At 76.3% G+C, this 12,073-nt stretch overlaps 3 protein-coding genes across 3 annotated transcripts; 2 read left to right on the top strand and 1 right to left on the bottom strand.

Annotated features, from left to right (window-relative positions):
* The first annotated feature begins 28 nt into the window (after positions 1-28).
* CNPY2 (canopy FGF signaling regulator 2) lies at positions 29-2,914 on the top strand. Its single transcript, XM_074929606.1, has 6 exons — positions 29-224; positions 626-753; positions 1,035-1,150; positions 1,351-1,548; positions 1,750-1,846; positions 2,468-2,914. The coding sequence occupies exons 2-6, from the start codon at positions 654-656 to the stop codon at positions 2,509-2,511; spliced, it is 555 nt and encodes a 184-aa protein (XP_074785707.1). The 5' UTR covers positions 29-224; positions 626-653; the 3' UTR covers positions 2,512-2,914.
* Positions 2,915-3,513: 599 nt separating this feature from the next.
* Positions 3,514-8,578, top strand: CS (citrate synthase). Its single transcript, XM_074929550.1, has 11 exons — positions 3,514-3,673; positions 5,623-5,670; positions 5,775-5,882; positions 5,959-6,024; positions 6,108-6,239; positions 6,335-6,523; positions 6,611-6,810; positions 6,997-7,126; positions 7,330-7,431; positions 7,507-7,716; positions 7,802-8,578. Exons 1-11 carry the CDS (start codon positions 3,620-3,622, stop codon positions 7,970-7,972), a joined length of 1,410 nt encoding a protein of 469 aa, XP_074785651.1. The 5' UTR covers positions 3,514-3,619; the 3' UTR covers positions 7,973-8,578.
* Positions 8,546-12,046, bottom strand: COQ10A (coenzyme Q10A). Its single transcript, XM_074929551.1, has 5 exons — positions 11,907-12,046; positions 10,278-10,421; positions 10,023-10,215; positions 9,833-9,934; positions 8,546-9,753 (listed from the first exon to the last, which is right to left on the bottom strand). The coding sequence occupies exons 1-5, from the start codon at positions 11,984-11,986 to the stop codon at positions 9,586-9,588; spliced, it is 687 nt and encodes a 228-aa protein (XP_074785652.1). The 5' UTR covers positions 11,987-12,046; the 3' UTR covers positions 8,546-9,585.
* Between the last annotated feature and the right edge of the window lie 27 nt (positions 12,047-12,073).

The following is a 12,073-nucleotide window of genomic DNA, read 5'->3' as shown; positions in this document are numbered from 1 at the left end:
CGGGGCTGCCCTCGGCGCCGCCTGCGCGCGGGACGGCCCCGCCGCGCTCCGGGGTCGCTCCCCGGCCGGTCCCACCGGCTCCGTCGTCCCAACCGGATCGTCCGCCGCCCTCTCCGGGCGGTTTTTCCCCCGCGGCGCTTCGCACGGCGGGGAGCGCCGGGACGGGCGGCGCCGCGGGCAGCCCCGGGGCAGCGGGCGGCGGAGCGGGACGGGAGAGCGGCGCGGTACGGGGGGCTCGGCCGGGCCCGCGGCTCCGGGCAAGGGGCTGGAGGGGAGGGGGCTCCGCGGGGCTGGGGGCGAAGGGGCAGCACGGGTGGCTCTGGCCGTGATCGTGGAGGGGAGGGGGGGTCCGTGGGGGAGGCTGGGCTCACCCCTAGGGGGGCTCCAGGCGCGACCCCCTACGGGAGGGGCTGCGCGGGGGGCTCTGGGTTCAGCCTCCCGGTGGAGGGTCCCTGTGGCGTGGGGAGGGGGGTCAGCGGGGGACACCGGGGACAAAGCCCCACGGGCAGCAGCGCCCGGGGGGGCCGGGGGCTCCTGGGGGGGCGCCGGGGCCGGGCCTGGGGGCAGCCGGGGGGGGGGAACGGGGCGTGGGGGCCGCCGGCGCTGGAGCTGCCCGTGCCCGCAGGTCGCCCAGCACCAGCGGAGCCGTGAGGATGAGGGGCCGGATCCCGCCCGCGCTCTGCCTGGCCGTGGCCGTGGCCGCGCTGCTGCCCGCGGCCTGCGCCCGCCGGAGCCAGGACCTGCACTGCGGAGGTGCGGGGGACGGGACGGGCCGGGAGGGGACGGCGGTGCCAGGCTGGGGCGGCCCTTGGGACCCGCTTGTCCTGCGGCCGCTGCTGCCCGTCCGTGCTCGCCCCGCTCGGGGACGGGCGGACGCCCCTGGAGGGCCACCGGGTCCCTGAGGGACCCGCTCCCCGCAGACGGCAGCACCAGTCACACCAGTTCATCCCAGTGGCTTTGGGCAGCCGCGGGTCTGCGGGTGCGGGCTCAGGGACGCCGTTAGCTCCGGGCGCTGACGCCCGCGTCCCCCGCAGCGTGCCGGGCGCTGGTGGACGAGCTGGAGTGGGAGATCGCCCAGGTCGACCCCAGGAAAACCATCCAGATGGGCTCGTTCCGGATCAACCCCGACGGCAGCCAGTCGGTGGTGGAGGTGAGACCGAGCGGAGGCCGCGGGGCCGGTTCAGACCCGCGCCGGGTGCTCTGCGTGGGCCCCGTCTCCCATTCCCGTCGCCAGCGCAGCCCCGCGGCGCTCCCAGAGCGTCCCCGGAGGCGTCCGACCCTTCCCCGGCGCTCCCGTCCCGCCGCCGCGCTCGAAGGCCTGAGCCCGCCGATGCCCCGCTCGTGCCGCAGGTGCCCTACGCCCGCTCCGAGGCGCATCTGACCGAGCTGCTGGAGCGGGTGTGCGAGAAGATGAAGGAATACGGGGAAAAAGCGGATCCGTCCACACACCGCAAGAGCTACGTCCGCGTGATCTCCCGTGACGGGACCAAGATGGATCTTTCCGGGGTCAAAATCGACGGAGACGTGGCTTCCAGCCTGAAGTTCGCGGTGCGTGCGGGGCCCGGCTCCTCGCGGCGGAGGGTGCGGGTGGTGGCTCCCCCTGCGCTGGGCGGCTGCGGCCCTTCACGGGGGGAGCCGGTCCCGGTCCCGCCGGCAGCTCCCGGCCGCTTCCCCTGGGGCTGGAGAGGAGGGGGCGGGCGCAGGGCCGGGCTCCGGCTGCCGGTTGACCCGCGGGCGGCTCCGTTGCAGTGCGAGAGCATCGCTGAGGAGTACGAGGACGAACTGATCGAATTCCTCTCCCACGAGGCCGACAACGTCAAGGACCGGCTCTGCAGCAAGCGGACGGGTGAGCCGGGCTGGCCCGTGCCGGGGAGGGCTCCCTGCTGCTGCCCCGGGGCTCGCGGCCGCTGCGGCGGGAGGAGCGGCGAGTCCTGGCGCCCTGTAGCTCCCCCGTCCCGCGGGGGGCTCTGCCCGGCCGGGCGTGTGCCGCGCGGGGCCGAGCCGGGGCAGCTGCCCTGCGGCACCGGGCTCCCGGCACAGCCCAATGGCCGGCGCACGCCCGCGGCGTCTCCCTTCCCACGGGGCTACTTCCAGCTCCCGAGCGGGGTCGGGCCACGCCGCGACCTTTGTGCCTCCGCGTTCGTTATCTGCGCCGCAGGGCCGGGCCGGGGCGCGTCCGTTCCCTGCCGGGCACACGTGTTGGGGGAAACGTCCCTTCCCGGGGGTCCCGCGGCGCTGCCAGGGCTCAGCACCCCGCGGCCGGGCGCCCGCTGCCTGGGGAAGGGCCGGGCCGGCGGCTCTGTCCAAACAGCCGCGTTTCTCATTAACCCGAGAACAAAGCGCGGGGGAAGCGCAGGTGTCCCCGGGGTCACGGCTGGCGGCGGCCGGGGCCCAGCGGGAGGGGCCGCGCTGCCGGGGGGTCCCGCGGGGTGTTGCCGCGGGCTGAGCGCCGCCTCTGTCACCGCAGACCTCTGCGACCACGCGCTGCACATCCCGCACGACGAGCTGTGACGCCGACAGCCCCGGCAGAACGGCGCGGCCGCGCCCCGGCGGCCTCGCGGGACCAGGACGGCGCCGGGCTCCCTCCGGACGGGCCCCACCTCTCGGTGCGCCTCGCCCCGCCGCGACGGGCGGCCGTGCCGGGGAAGACGGTGACCCCGGGGCCGGTGCCGCCTCACCCGCTCTGGTGCTCTCGTCCTATTTATTCACCGCCCGTCCGCTGACGCCGGGGACACGGGGACACCGGCCCTGCTCCCCGCCAGGGCCGTGTCCCCGCTCCGGCCGGGCCGTTTCGGACCTTCTTCTGCCGGGGGGACACCGGGGGGGAGGTGGGACCCCCGGGGCCGGTTTTGGCACCCCCCGTCCCTGCTGCAGGCAATAAAGGGGCCGTGGTGGCCGCGGGCCCACCCGAGGGCCGGTGTCGCTCCTGTGCGCGGGGGGGGACGCGGACGCCGGTGGCCGCCCCGTGTGTCCCCGCGGTGCCTCCGGTGACTCGAGCTCCCCCGGCGGGGCCAGCGGGGCAATGCCCTGGGGTCAGCGGGGAGGTGACAGCCGGCCGGGCCCCGCCCCCCATCCCGGGCCGCTGACGTCACCGCGGAGCCGGGGCAACGGCACCGGGCGACCTCGAGCCGCCGGGGCCGGGCCGGGGTGACCTCGCGGGCCCCGCTGACCTCACGGCCCGGCGGTGACGTCACGCGCCGCAGCCGAGCGCCGCGCCTGGCCGGGGTGGGTGTGATGCGCCGGCGTGACGTCACGCACTGCGGTCGGTGACGTCACGGGAGGGGGCGGAGCATCGCCTCACCCCACCCCAAGCCCAGATCAGGCGAACGCGGCGGCCACCTATACCCCGGCCCCCCCGCCGGCGCCGCCTCATTTGCCTATCCCCGCCCCGCGGCGCCCGGCGCGGCCAACGGCGATCGGCTCGGCCCCGAGGGGGCGGAGCAGGGCGGGGCTATGCTAATAACCAGTGCGGCGCCGCGCCCCGCCCCGCCCGCCGCGCTGAGGACCCCCGGCCGCCGTTGCCGCCGCCGCCGCCGCCGCCGCTCGCTCCGGCCCCGCTCCCGCCCGGCCCCGGCCCCGCTCCCGCCCGGCCCCGCTCCGTCCCGGCCCCGGTGCCGCCATGACGCTCCTCGCCGCCGGCAGCCGGGCGGCCGCGCGCCTCCGCGGGCCCAAGGTGAGGGCGCCCGCCCCGGCCCCGCCGCGCCTTAAAGGGGCGACGCCGCGGGGGGGCCGGCTCTTAAACGGGCGACGCGAGGGGGGGGCGCTGTCTTAAAGGGGCCGCACGGCAAGTGTCGGGGAGGGGGGGGGCGCGGGGCGGCGGGAGGCGCGAGGCCGCGCGCCGCAGCGGCAGCACGTGGTGGGCGCGGGCACCGGCGCTGCCTCCGCCGGGAGCGGCCGTAACGGCCGGCGGGGCGGGACGTGCCCCCGCCTCTGCCGTGTCGGGGCTGGGGGGGCCCCGGCTCCGCCGGGGCTGCAGCCCCCGCCTGAGGGTCCCCGCGCTGTCGCAGCCCCCCACCGGGGGTCCCCCTTCCCCATTGTGGGGCTCCGCTGCAGCGCTGGCGCCGGGGGGGCCCCCACGCCAGCCCCGGGGGCTCCCACCGGGCCGCACCGCGGTCGGGGATCCCCCTCCGGCGGCCCCTCCGACCTTCCCCCGCGGCCCGGGGCTGTGGAGGGCGACGGGGTCACAGCGAGGGGACCCCGGGGCCGTGCTGGGGGGGCCGGGGGGGTTCGAGCCCCGGCGCAGGGCTGGGCCGGTCCCGGGCCCCCCCCCCGCCCGTTTGCCTTGGCCGCGGCCCCGCCGTTTCGTAACGGCCGCTGCGGCGTCTCTATCGACCGGGCGTTATTTTGGGAGCCGGGGCCCGGCCCGGTGTGTTGTGGTGCCCCACTTGGCCCCGCTCGCCCGGGGGGGGGCCGCTGCCCCCGCGGCTGGGGCCACCCCGCCCGGTTTGCGCCCTAATCCCGGCCCGCCGTCCTGCCGCCACCCTCCTCCTCCTCTTCCTCCTCCCCGCGGCCGCTGCCCGGGGGGGCTCCTGCGTCCCCGAACCGCGGGGTGTGCGGGGGGGCCCCCGGGAGGGTGGGTCTGCCCCGGCCCCGTCAGCTGGCGCTCGGTGTCACCGCCAACACGTGTGACCTTGAGCTTGGCGCCTCGGTGACAGCCCGGCCCAGCCGGGATGAGCCCTGCGGGTGCCCCGTGAACGGGGTGACACGGGGTGCGGGGGGGCCCCCGCGGCGGCGGCCGCCTTGACCTTGGGCTTCCTGCTGCCGCCTCCATTGTTCCCGCCGGCATTTTCCCTTCGCGGCGCCGCCTGTTGCTGGGGGGACGCGGCGCAGCCGCTTCACTCGGGGTGTCGGGGTCCCCCGGGCCGGGCCGGGGGCTCACGGGGTCACCCCGCCGCGGGGCTGGGGGCTCGCTGCGGCGCCGCACCCCCCCCACCCCCCCCCCCGCGTCCCCCCGCACCCAGTGGAAAAATCGAGTCATGTTCTGCGCCTGCCGCAGGCGCCGCCGCAGCTCCGCCGAGGGCACAGGCTGCCGGTGCGGATGCGGCCTCCCGGCACCGGGCCGGCGTCCCCGGTCCCCTCCGCGCCCCCCCCGGGTGTTTGCGAGTGGGTTTGGGCGCGGGCGCTCCCCGTGTCCCCGCTGCCAGGCCCCGGCCGCGTCCGGGTGTTCCCGCCGGCCGGAGTCCCCGCGGCCGCGAGCAGCGATCGGTTTCCCCGGTTTCCCCGGCCCCCGCGCAGGAAAACCGCCGCGGTGCCGCCTGGCACCGGCTCACTCGCGCCGGCCGCAGGAGCAGGAACCGTCGGCTTGGCTCGGCTCCGCGGCGGCTGCGGCCGCGCCCGGTGCCCTGCGTGATGCGGCTGAGGGTGGTGCAGAGCTGGGGGGCCCCCGCGCTGCTCCCCCGCCCCGCGCCGCCCAGCCCGGCTGAACCGGCCCGGCTCGGATCACGGGAGCGTGGGCGAGGGCGGCGGCCGGGCGCCGCGTCCTTGTGAGACGGGATCCCGCTGGAGTCACGGGGCGGCTCCCGCCGCAGCAGCTCCGGGGGCCGCGTGTGCGGCCGCAGCCCCCCCGGGATGGGGCCGGCGGGGCTCTCCCCGGGTAACGTCCCCGTCTCCGCTCTCCCGCAGAACGCACCGTGCGTCCTCTTTGCCGCCCGCCACGCCAGCGCTGCCACGGTAAGAGGAGCCCCCGCTGCTGTCACCCCTGTCCGGCGGGGGGAGCGTGTGCTCGGCCCCCCGCCGCCGGTGCCGGGGCTCACGGCCCCCTCCCCTCCTCCCAGAGCCTGAAGGACGTCCTGGCCAACATGATCCCCAAGGAGCAGGCGAAGATCAAGAGCTTCAGGCAGCAGCACGGCAGCACGGCCATCGGGCAGATCACGGTGGACATGGTGAGTGGGGGGACGCCGCGCCGGGGCCGCCGGGCCGGGCCGCAGCCGGTAACGGCCTCCTCCCGCCTTTCTCCAGGTGTACGGCGGCATGAGGGGCATGAAGGGGCTCATCTACGAGACCTCGGTGCTGGACCCCGATGAGGTAGGGCCCGATCCCGCCCCGCTCGGGCACCCGCCTCGCCCGGGCGCCGCCGCAGCGGGTGACGCTGGTGCCGGGCTCCGCAGGGCATCCGCTTCCGCGGGTACAGCATCCCCGAGTGCCAGAAGCTGCTGCCCAAGGCCGCGGGGGGAGAGGAGCCGCTGCCCGAGGGGCTCTTCTGGCTGCTGGTGACAGGGGAGGTGCCCACCCAGGAGCAGGTAACGCGCACGGGGGGGGGCTGGCGGCGGGGGGAGGCTGGCAGCCCCTTGCCCAGCGGCTCAGCCCCCCCGTCCCCCCCCGTGCCCCCCCGCAGGTGAGCTGGCTGTCCCGCGAGTGGGCCCGGCGCGCGGCGCTGCCCTCCCACGTGGTGACCATGCTGGACAACTTCCCCACCAACCTGCACCCCATGTCCCAGCTGAGCGCCGCCATCACCGCCCTCAACAGCGAGAGCAAGTTCGCTCGCGCCTACGCCGAGGGCATCCACCGCGTCAAGTACTGGGAGGTACCGGGGGGGGCCTGGGCGCGGGGGGGGGGCAGGTTTGGGTGCGGGGGGGTCATCAGCCGCCCCGTCTTACCCCGCCCGTCGCAGTTTGTCTACGAGGATGCCATGGACCTGATCGCCAAGCTGCCGTGCGTCGCCGCGAAGATCTACCGCAACCTGTACCGCGAGGGCAGCAGCATCGGCGCCATCGACCCCAACCTCGACTGGTCCCACAACTTCACCAACATGCTGGGCTACAGCGACCCCCAGTTCATCGAGCTGATGCGGCTCTACCTCACCATCCACAGGTGGGGGGGACACACGGGGGACCGGGACGTCCCCGGGCTGCTCCGGGGCTGCCACCGGGTGCGTGGGGCCGCGGGCAGGGCCAGGGACATCACAGGAGCGGGGTGTCGGCCGTGGGGGTCTCCCCGTGGCTGTGGGGGCCCCTGGCAGGGATGGGGGAGACCTGACACGCCCCCTCGACCCTGCAGTGACCACGAGGGGGGAAACGTGAGCGCCCACACCAGCCACCTGGTCGGCAGCGCCCTCTCCGACCCGTACCTCGCCTTCGCCGCTGCCATGAACGGGCTGGCCGGGCCCCTGCACGGCCTCGCCAACCAGGTGGGCATGTCTGTCCGTCCCTCTGTTGCTCCGTCCGTCCCTCCACTTTGTCTGTCCCTCTGTCATTCTGTCCATCTGTCTGTCTGTCTGTTCTCGTCTATTCCTATATCCATCTCTCTGTTCCTTTGTCTCTGTCTGTCCGTTCCTCTGTCCCTCCCTCTGTCCGTCTGTCCGTCCCCACGCCGCTGTTCTGGCGCCCGCAGGAGGTGCTGCTCTGGCTGACCAACCTGCAGAAGGAGCTGGGCCAGGAGGTGTCGGACGAGAAGCTGCGGGATTTCATCTGGAACACGCTCAACTCCGGCAGGGTGAGTCCGGCCCGGCCCGGGGCGGGGCGGGGGGGGGGCTGGGGCCGTTTGTGACCCCCCTCCCCGTCCCCGCAGGTGGTGCCGGGCTACGGGCACGCGGTGCTGCGGAAGACGGACCCCCGCTACACCTGCCAGCGGGAGTTCGCCCTCAAGCACCTGCCCGGGGACCCCCTGTTCAAGCTGGTGGCCCAACTCTACAAGATCGTCCCCGCGGTGCTGCTGGAGCAGGGCAAGGCCAAGAACCCGTGGCCCAACGTGGACGCCCACAGCGGGGTCCTGCTGCAGGTGAGCGCGGGGGGGGCTGACCCGGGGCTCCCGCCCCCCCGCCACCCCCTCTGCCCCCCCTGACACCCCCTCTGCCCCCCCGCAGTACTACGGGATGAAGGAGATGAATTACTACACGGTTCTGTTCGGGGTGTCGCGGGCCCTGGGGGTGCTGGCGCAGCTCGTCTGGAGCCGGGCGCTGGGCTTCCCCCTGGAGCGGCCCAAGTCCATGAGCACGCGGGGGCTGATGCAGCTCGTGGGCTACAAATCCGGGTGAAGAAGGGACGGGGACGGGGCGGGGGCTCGCCGCCCCCCCGGCAACGCTGCTGCGCCCCGGACGCGCCTGGCACTGACCCCCCCTCAGGCACCGGCCGGGGGGGCTCCTGGGGGGCGAGCAGAGCCCCCCCAACCCTCCCGGCCACCCTGGGAGGGGGCAGAGGCAGCCCCGGGGACCCCCCCTCCCCAGGCTGTCCCCCCCACCCCAGCTCGGCACTGGGGGGGGCTCCTGTGCCCCCAGCAGCACCGCGCACACTGGGAGCCCCCCCGGCTCCCCTGCTGCTGGGCTGGGGGGTGGCACTGGCCCTGGGGACCCCCCCAAGCCCCCCCCCCCCCCAAGAGGGGTTCAGTCCAGCGCCGCGTCCAGGCCCCCCCGCGGGGTGGCAGGTGAAGAGCGACGGCCTCGCCCCCCCCGCAGGGACTCGATACACTCCTGCCCCCCGCCCCGTGTTTGTGTGAACCCCCGTGTCCGATGCCCCCGGCAGCCGGAGCCGGCCCCCCCACCTCAAACGCCCCCCCTGCCGGCCCCGGCCCCTCGCAGGTATCGGGTGCTTCTGTACAAACAACGACAAAATGCAAAATAAATGTTTTTATTAACAAACCCGGAGCCTCGGTCCCTCCCCCGCTCTGGGCTCAGGGGCCCCCGCGCGGGGCCCAGCCCCCCCAGTCTGCTTCACTCCTGGGGGCGGGGGGGTCAGGGGATGGTTCCCCCCCCTCCCCGGGGGCCGCCCCAGGCCCGGTTCTGTCTCTGCCGGGGCCGGGCTGGCTGCAGGTACCAGCCAGGTTTGGGGTCAGCGAGGGGGGGTCTCAGCCTGTGCCCCCCCCTCCCCGGCTGCTGAATGAGGAGGAGGAGGCCGCTCACCCTTGGCAAATGTTTTATTGGCCTCTAAAAGCCCCCCCGGGGCACTGAGGATGGGGTGCCCTCAGGACAGGGGTGCATCGGGGGGGGGGGGCTAGGGGTGGGGCTGCTTGGGGAGCCCCTGCCCCCCCCGGGTACGGGACAGGGAGCTGGGACCAGAGGAAGGACCTGGGGGGGGGCCCTGCTGGTCCCTGCGGCCGCGAGGGGCTGGGGGGGGGGGCAGCACAAGCCGCCTCCTCCCCACCCTGTGCGTGTCACCTGTGCAAAGTGTGCGACGGCGGAGGGGGGGGCCCTCGGCTGCAGCCGTGGGGGCAGACGGTGGCTCCGCTCCCGCCAGGGTCCCCCCCTGCGCCTTCTCCTTCCCTTCTGCTCCTGGAATTGCCGGGGGGGCTCTGGGGGGGCTCCGTCCGCCGGGCCCCCTCCTGCCCCAGCCCCGCAGCAAACCTCCCGCTCTCCCCGAGCGAGGCACTGGGACCACAGGGACCCCCCCCCGGGCCATGCCAAGGGCTTAAAAAGAACGAAAAAGGAGAAAAAAAAAACAACAATAAAATAAAGCTCCCAAGAATTAAAACAAAACTTAAAACCGGAATCAGCTACAAAACCAGGGAGTCCAGCGCCGGGCCGCAGCTCCCGCGGCGGGGCCGGGAGGGGCGTGGAGGCAGCAGAGACGCGCTCAAATAAATACGGCGGGGGGGGTGGGCGCGGGGGGGGCGGCCCCAGGGCCGGGCACAGTCCGCGGGGGCCGGGGCCCCCCCTCACGTCTGGTGAACCTCGTGGAACATCAGCTCCCGGGGGATGCGGGTCTCGGGACCGAAGTTCTTGGCCGCCCGTCGCTCGAAAGCTGCCACCATCTGCTTGACCACCTCGTCGAAGAAGACGGTGGCCAGCTGGGAGTGCAGCAGGGAGCGGAACTCGAAGGAGATCTGGGGAGGGGAGGGGGCGGCGTCAGCCCCCCGCGGCACCGCCCGCGCCCCCCCGCCCGCGCCCGGAGCCGCCTCTCACCGAGAAATCCACGGTGCTGGTGCGGGGGTACCCGGGGATGCCGGGGCTGAACCGCCAGTTGGTCTCCAGGTGGTTGAAGAGGCGCCCGTCGGTGCAGACGGCCTGGGGGGGGGCGAGCGGCCGGTCGCGGGGGGGTCCGGGAGCCGGCCAGGGTGGCCCCCACCCCCCCCAGCGCGGCGTCCGCGCTCACCTTGACGAGGTGGGGGCGGACGAGGGTGACGATGGAGGTGTAGCGCTCCAGCACGGGCGGGAAGCCGACCTCCAGCTGCGCCCGGACGTGCCCCGCGCGCCTCGACACCACCACCGACTTCTTGCACCAGGGCACGAAGTTCTTGTAGTCCTCCACGTTGGCCACCACGTCGTACATCTCCTGCATGGAGTACCTGGGGGCAGAGCGGGCGCTGAGCCGGCGCCGCCGCCCCCCCCGCCCCCCCGCAGCACCTACCCGATGATGCGCCGCTCCGAGTACTCCTTGCGCTTGTTGGTGAGGTTGAGGAAGGTCCGGCTGGGCTGGGCCCGGGGCTCCCAGCCCGCGCCGCTCGCTGGCCGCCCGGGCCGGCCGAGCCGCAGGCCGCACAGGGCCGCGTGTCTGCGCGGGAAAACGGCGTCAGCGGCGGGGCCGAGCCGCCGCCCCGAGGACGGCCACGACGGGGGCGCCCCCCGGACCTGCCCCCGTCCCGTCCGCGATGGGAACCGGCCCCGCGGGGCGACGGGGGGGGGCAGGGACGAAGCCCACGGCCGGGGCCAGCCCGGGGCTACGGGCCGGCGGGGAGAGGCCGGGGAAGTCCGAGCGCGTCGCGGGGTTGCGCAAGAGGAGAAAGGGCCGGGGAAACCTGACCTCGGGGACACCTAATCCGGAGCGGCGGCGCAGGGACACCTGCCCGTTACCCCCCCGCCCCTCCCTGGGCTCCGGCAGCCCAGGGCCCCGCTCGGCCCAGACCCGCTCCCCCCCCCGGGTCCCGCCGCGGCCCCGGCCCGCGGGTGCGTGGATGGTGCCGGCGGGAAGGGCCGACGCTCGCCCCCTCCTCGAGGAGAGGCCGAGCCCCGGGGGCCCAGCGGGGGCCGGGGGGGCTCCGGGCCAGGGCTGGCCCCGCCGGGCTCCCTCCCGTGACGGTTGTAACTGGCGGCGCCCGCGGGACCGCCCGGGTATTTTTAGCCGTGCCCGCGGGCAGGTCACGCCAGCCCTCCCCGGGGACTGGTGGCCGCGGCAGAAAGGTCCCGTTTGCCCCGGGAGCCACGGGCCGTGCCCGCGCCAAGAGCCGCCCCCGAGCTCCCCGAAGAGCCGCGGGTGGGGCCCTGGGCCGGGGGTCCCCGGGACCCCGCGGCAGCTCCCGAAGCAGCGCCGCGGCTCGACGCTGCGGCCGCTCCCGTGCCGCTGACCCGGCCGGCGGCGGGGCTGGCAGCCCGGGGCTCGCGGGAGCCACCCTGTCCCCGAGCTGGCAGAGCCGCGGGGCGCTGGCAGCGCGGCCGGGCCGGAGGTCAGCGCCCGCGGGGGACGCGCCGGGGTGGCCCGAGGTCTCCTGGACTCTCCGCTCGCCCCAGCGCAGCGTGACGCCGGCGCCCGACCCGCCGACGGGGCTGACGTCGCCCCGGGCCCCCGAGGAAGGTGTCGGCACCTGCCCGGAGCTTGTGCCCGCCGCCGGGACGCGGCCCCGCGGGCCGCCCCCCCCCCCCCCCGCCGCGGGGTTTGCCCAAGGTCAGGCCCCGGTCCCCGCGGGCTCCCCCCCCGGGGGCTTCTGCTGGTGTCCCCGGGGCCACAGACCCCGCCGTGGCCACGGGCTCCCCCTTCCCGCCTCGGTCCCCTCGCTGTCCCCAAGGTCACCGCCGGGCAGACCCCGGTCCCGCGGGGTCCGGTCCCGCGGCCGCTCGCACCGGGGGGTCTCCCCGAGGCCTGTCCTGCGCCCCCGCTCCCGATCGTTGCCCCCGGGGCCCGCCCCGCGACTGTCGCCGGTGCCCGCGGGCCCGGCACGACCTCCGGCCCGTCCCCAGGCTCCGTCCCCTCTCCGCTCCGGCCCCGCTGCCGCCAACCGGGCCCCGCGGCCCCGCCCGGTGCCGCCGCCGCGCGGGCGCTCACCTGCCGGGCGGGGCCGCCGCGCCCCGCAGCCGCTGCCGCGCCCCGAGCTGGAGGGCGCCGCGGAGCCGCCGGGCCGCCATGACCGGGGCCGGGACGCGGCTCCGCTGCCCTCGCACCGGCACCGCCGCCGCCGTGACCTCTCACCCCGCCGCGACGTCACGGCGTCG

Source organism: Athene noctua, chromosome 30 (assembly GCF_965140245.1).
Source record: "Athene noctua chromosome 30, bAthNoc1.hap1.1, whole genome shotgun sequence".
Lineage (NCBI taxonomy): Eukaryota > Metazoa > Chordata > Aves > Strigiformes > Strigidae > Athene > Athene noctua.
Note: the sequence above shows the minus strand (reverse complement) of the source record. Positions and strands in the feature narration are given on the sequence as shown.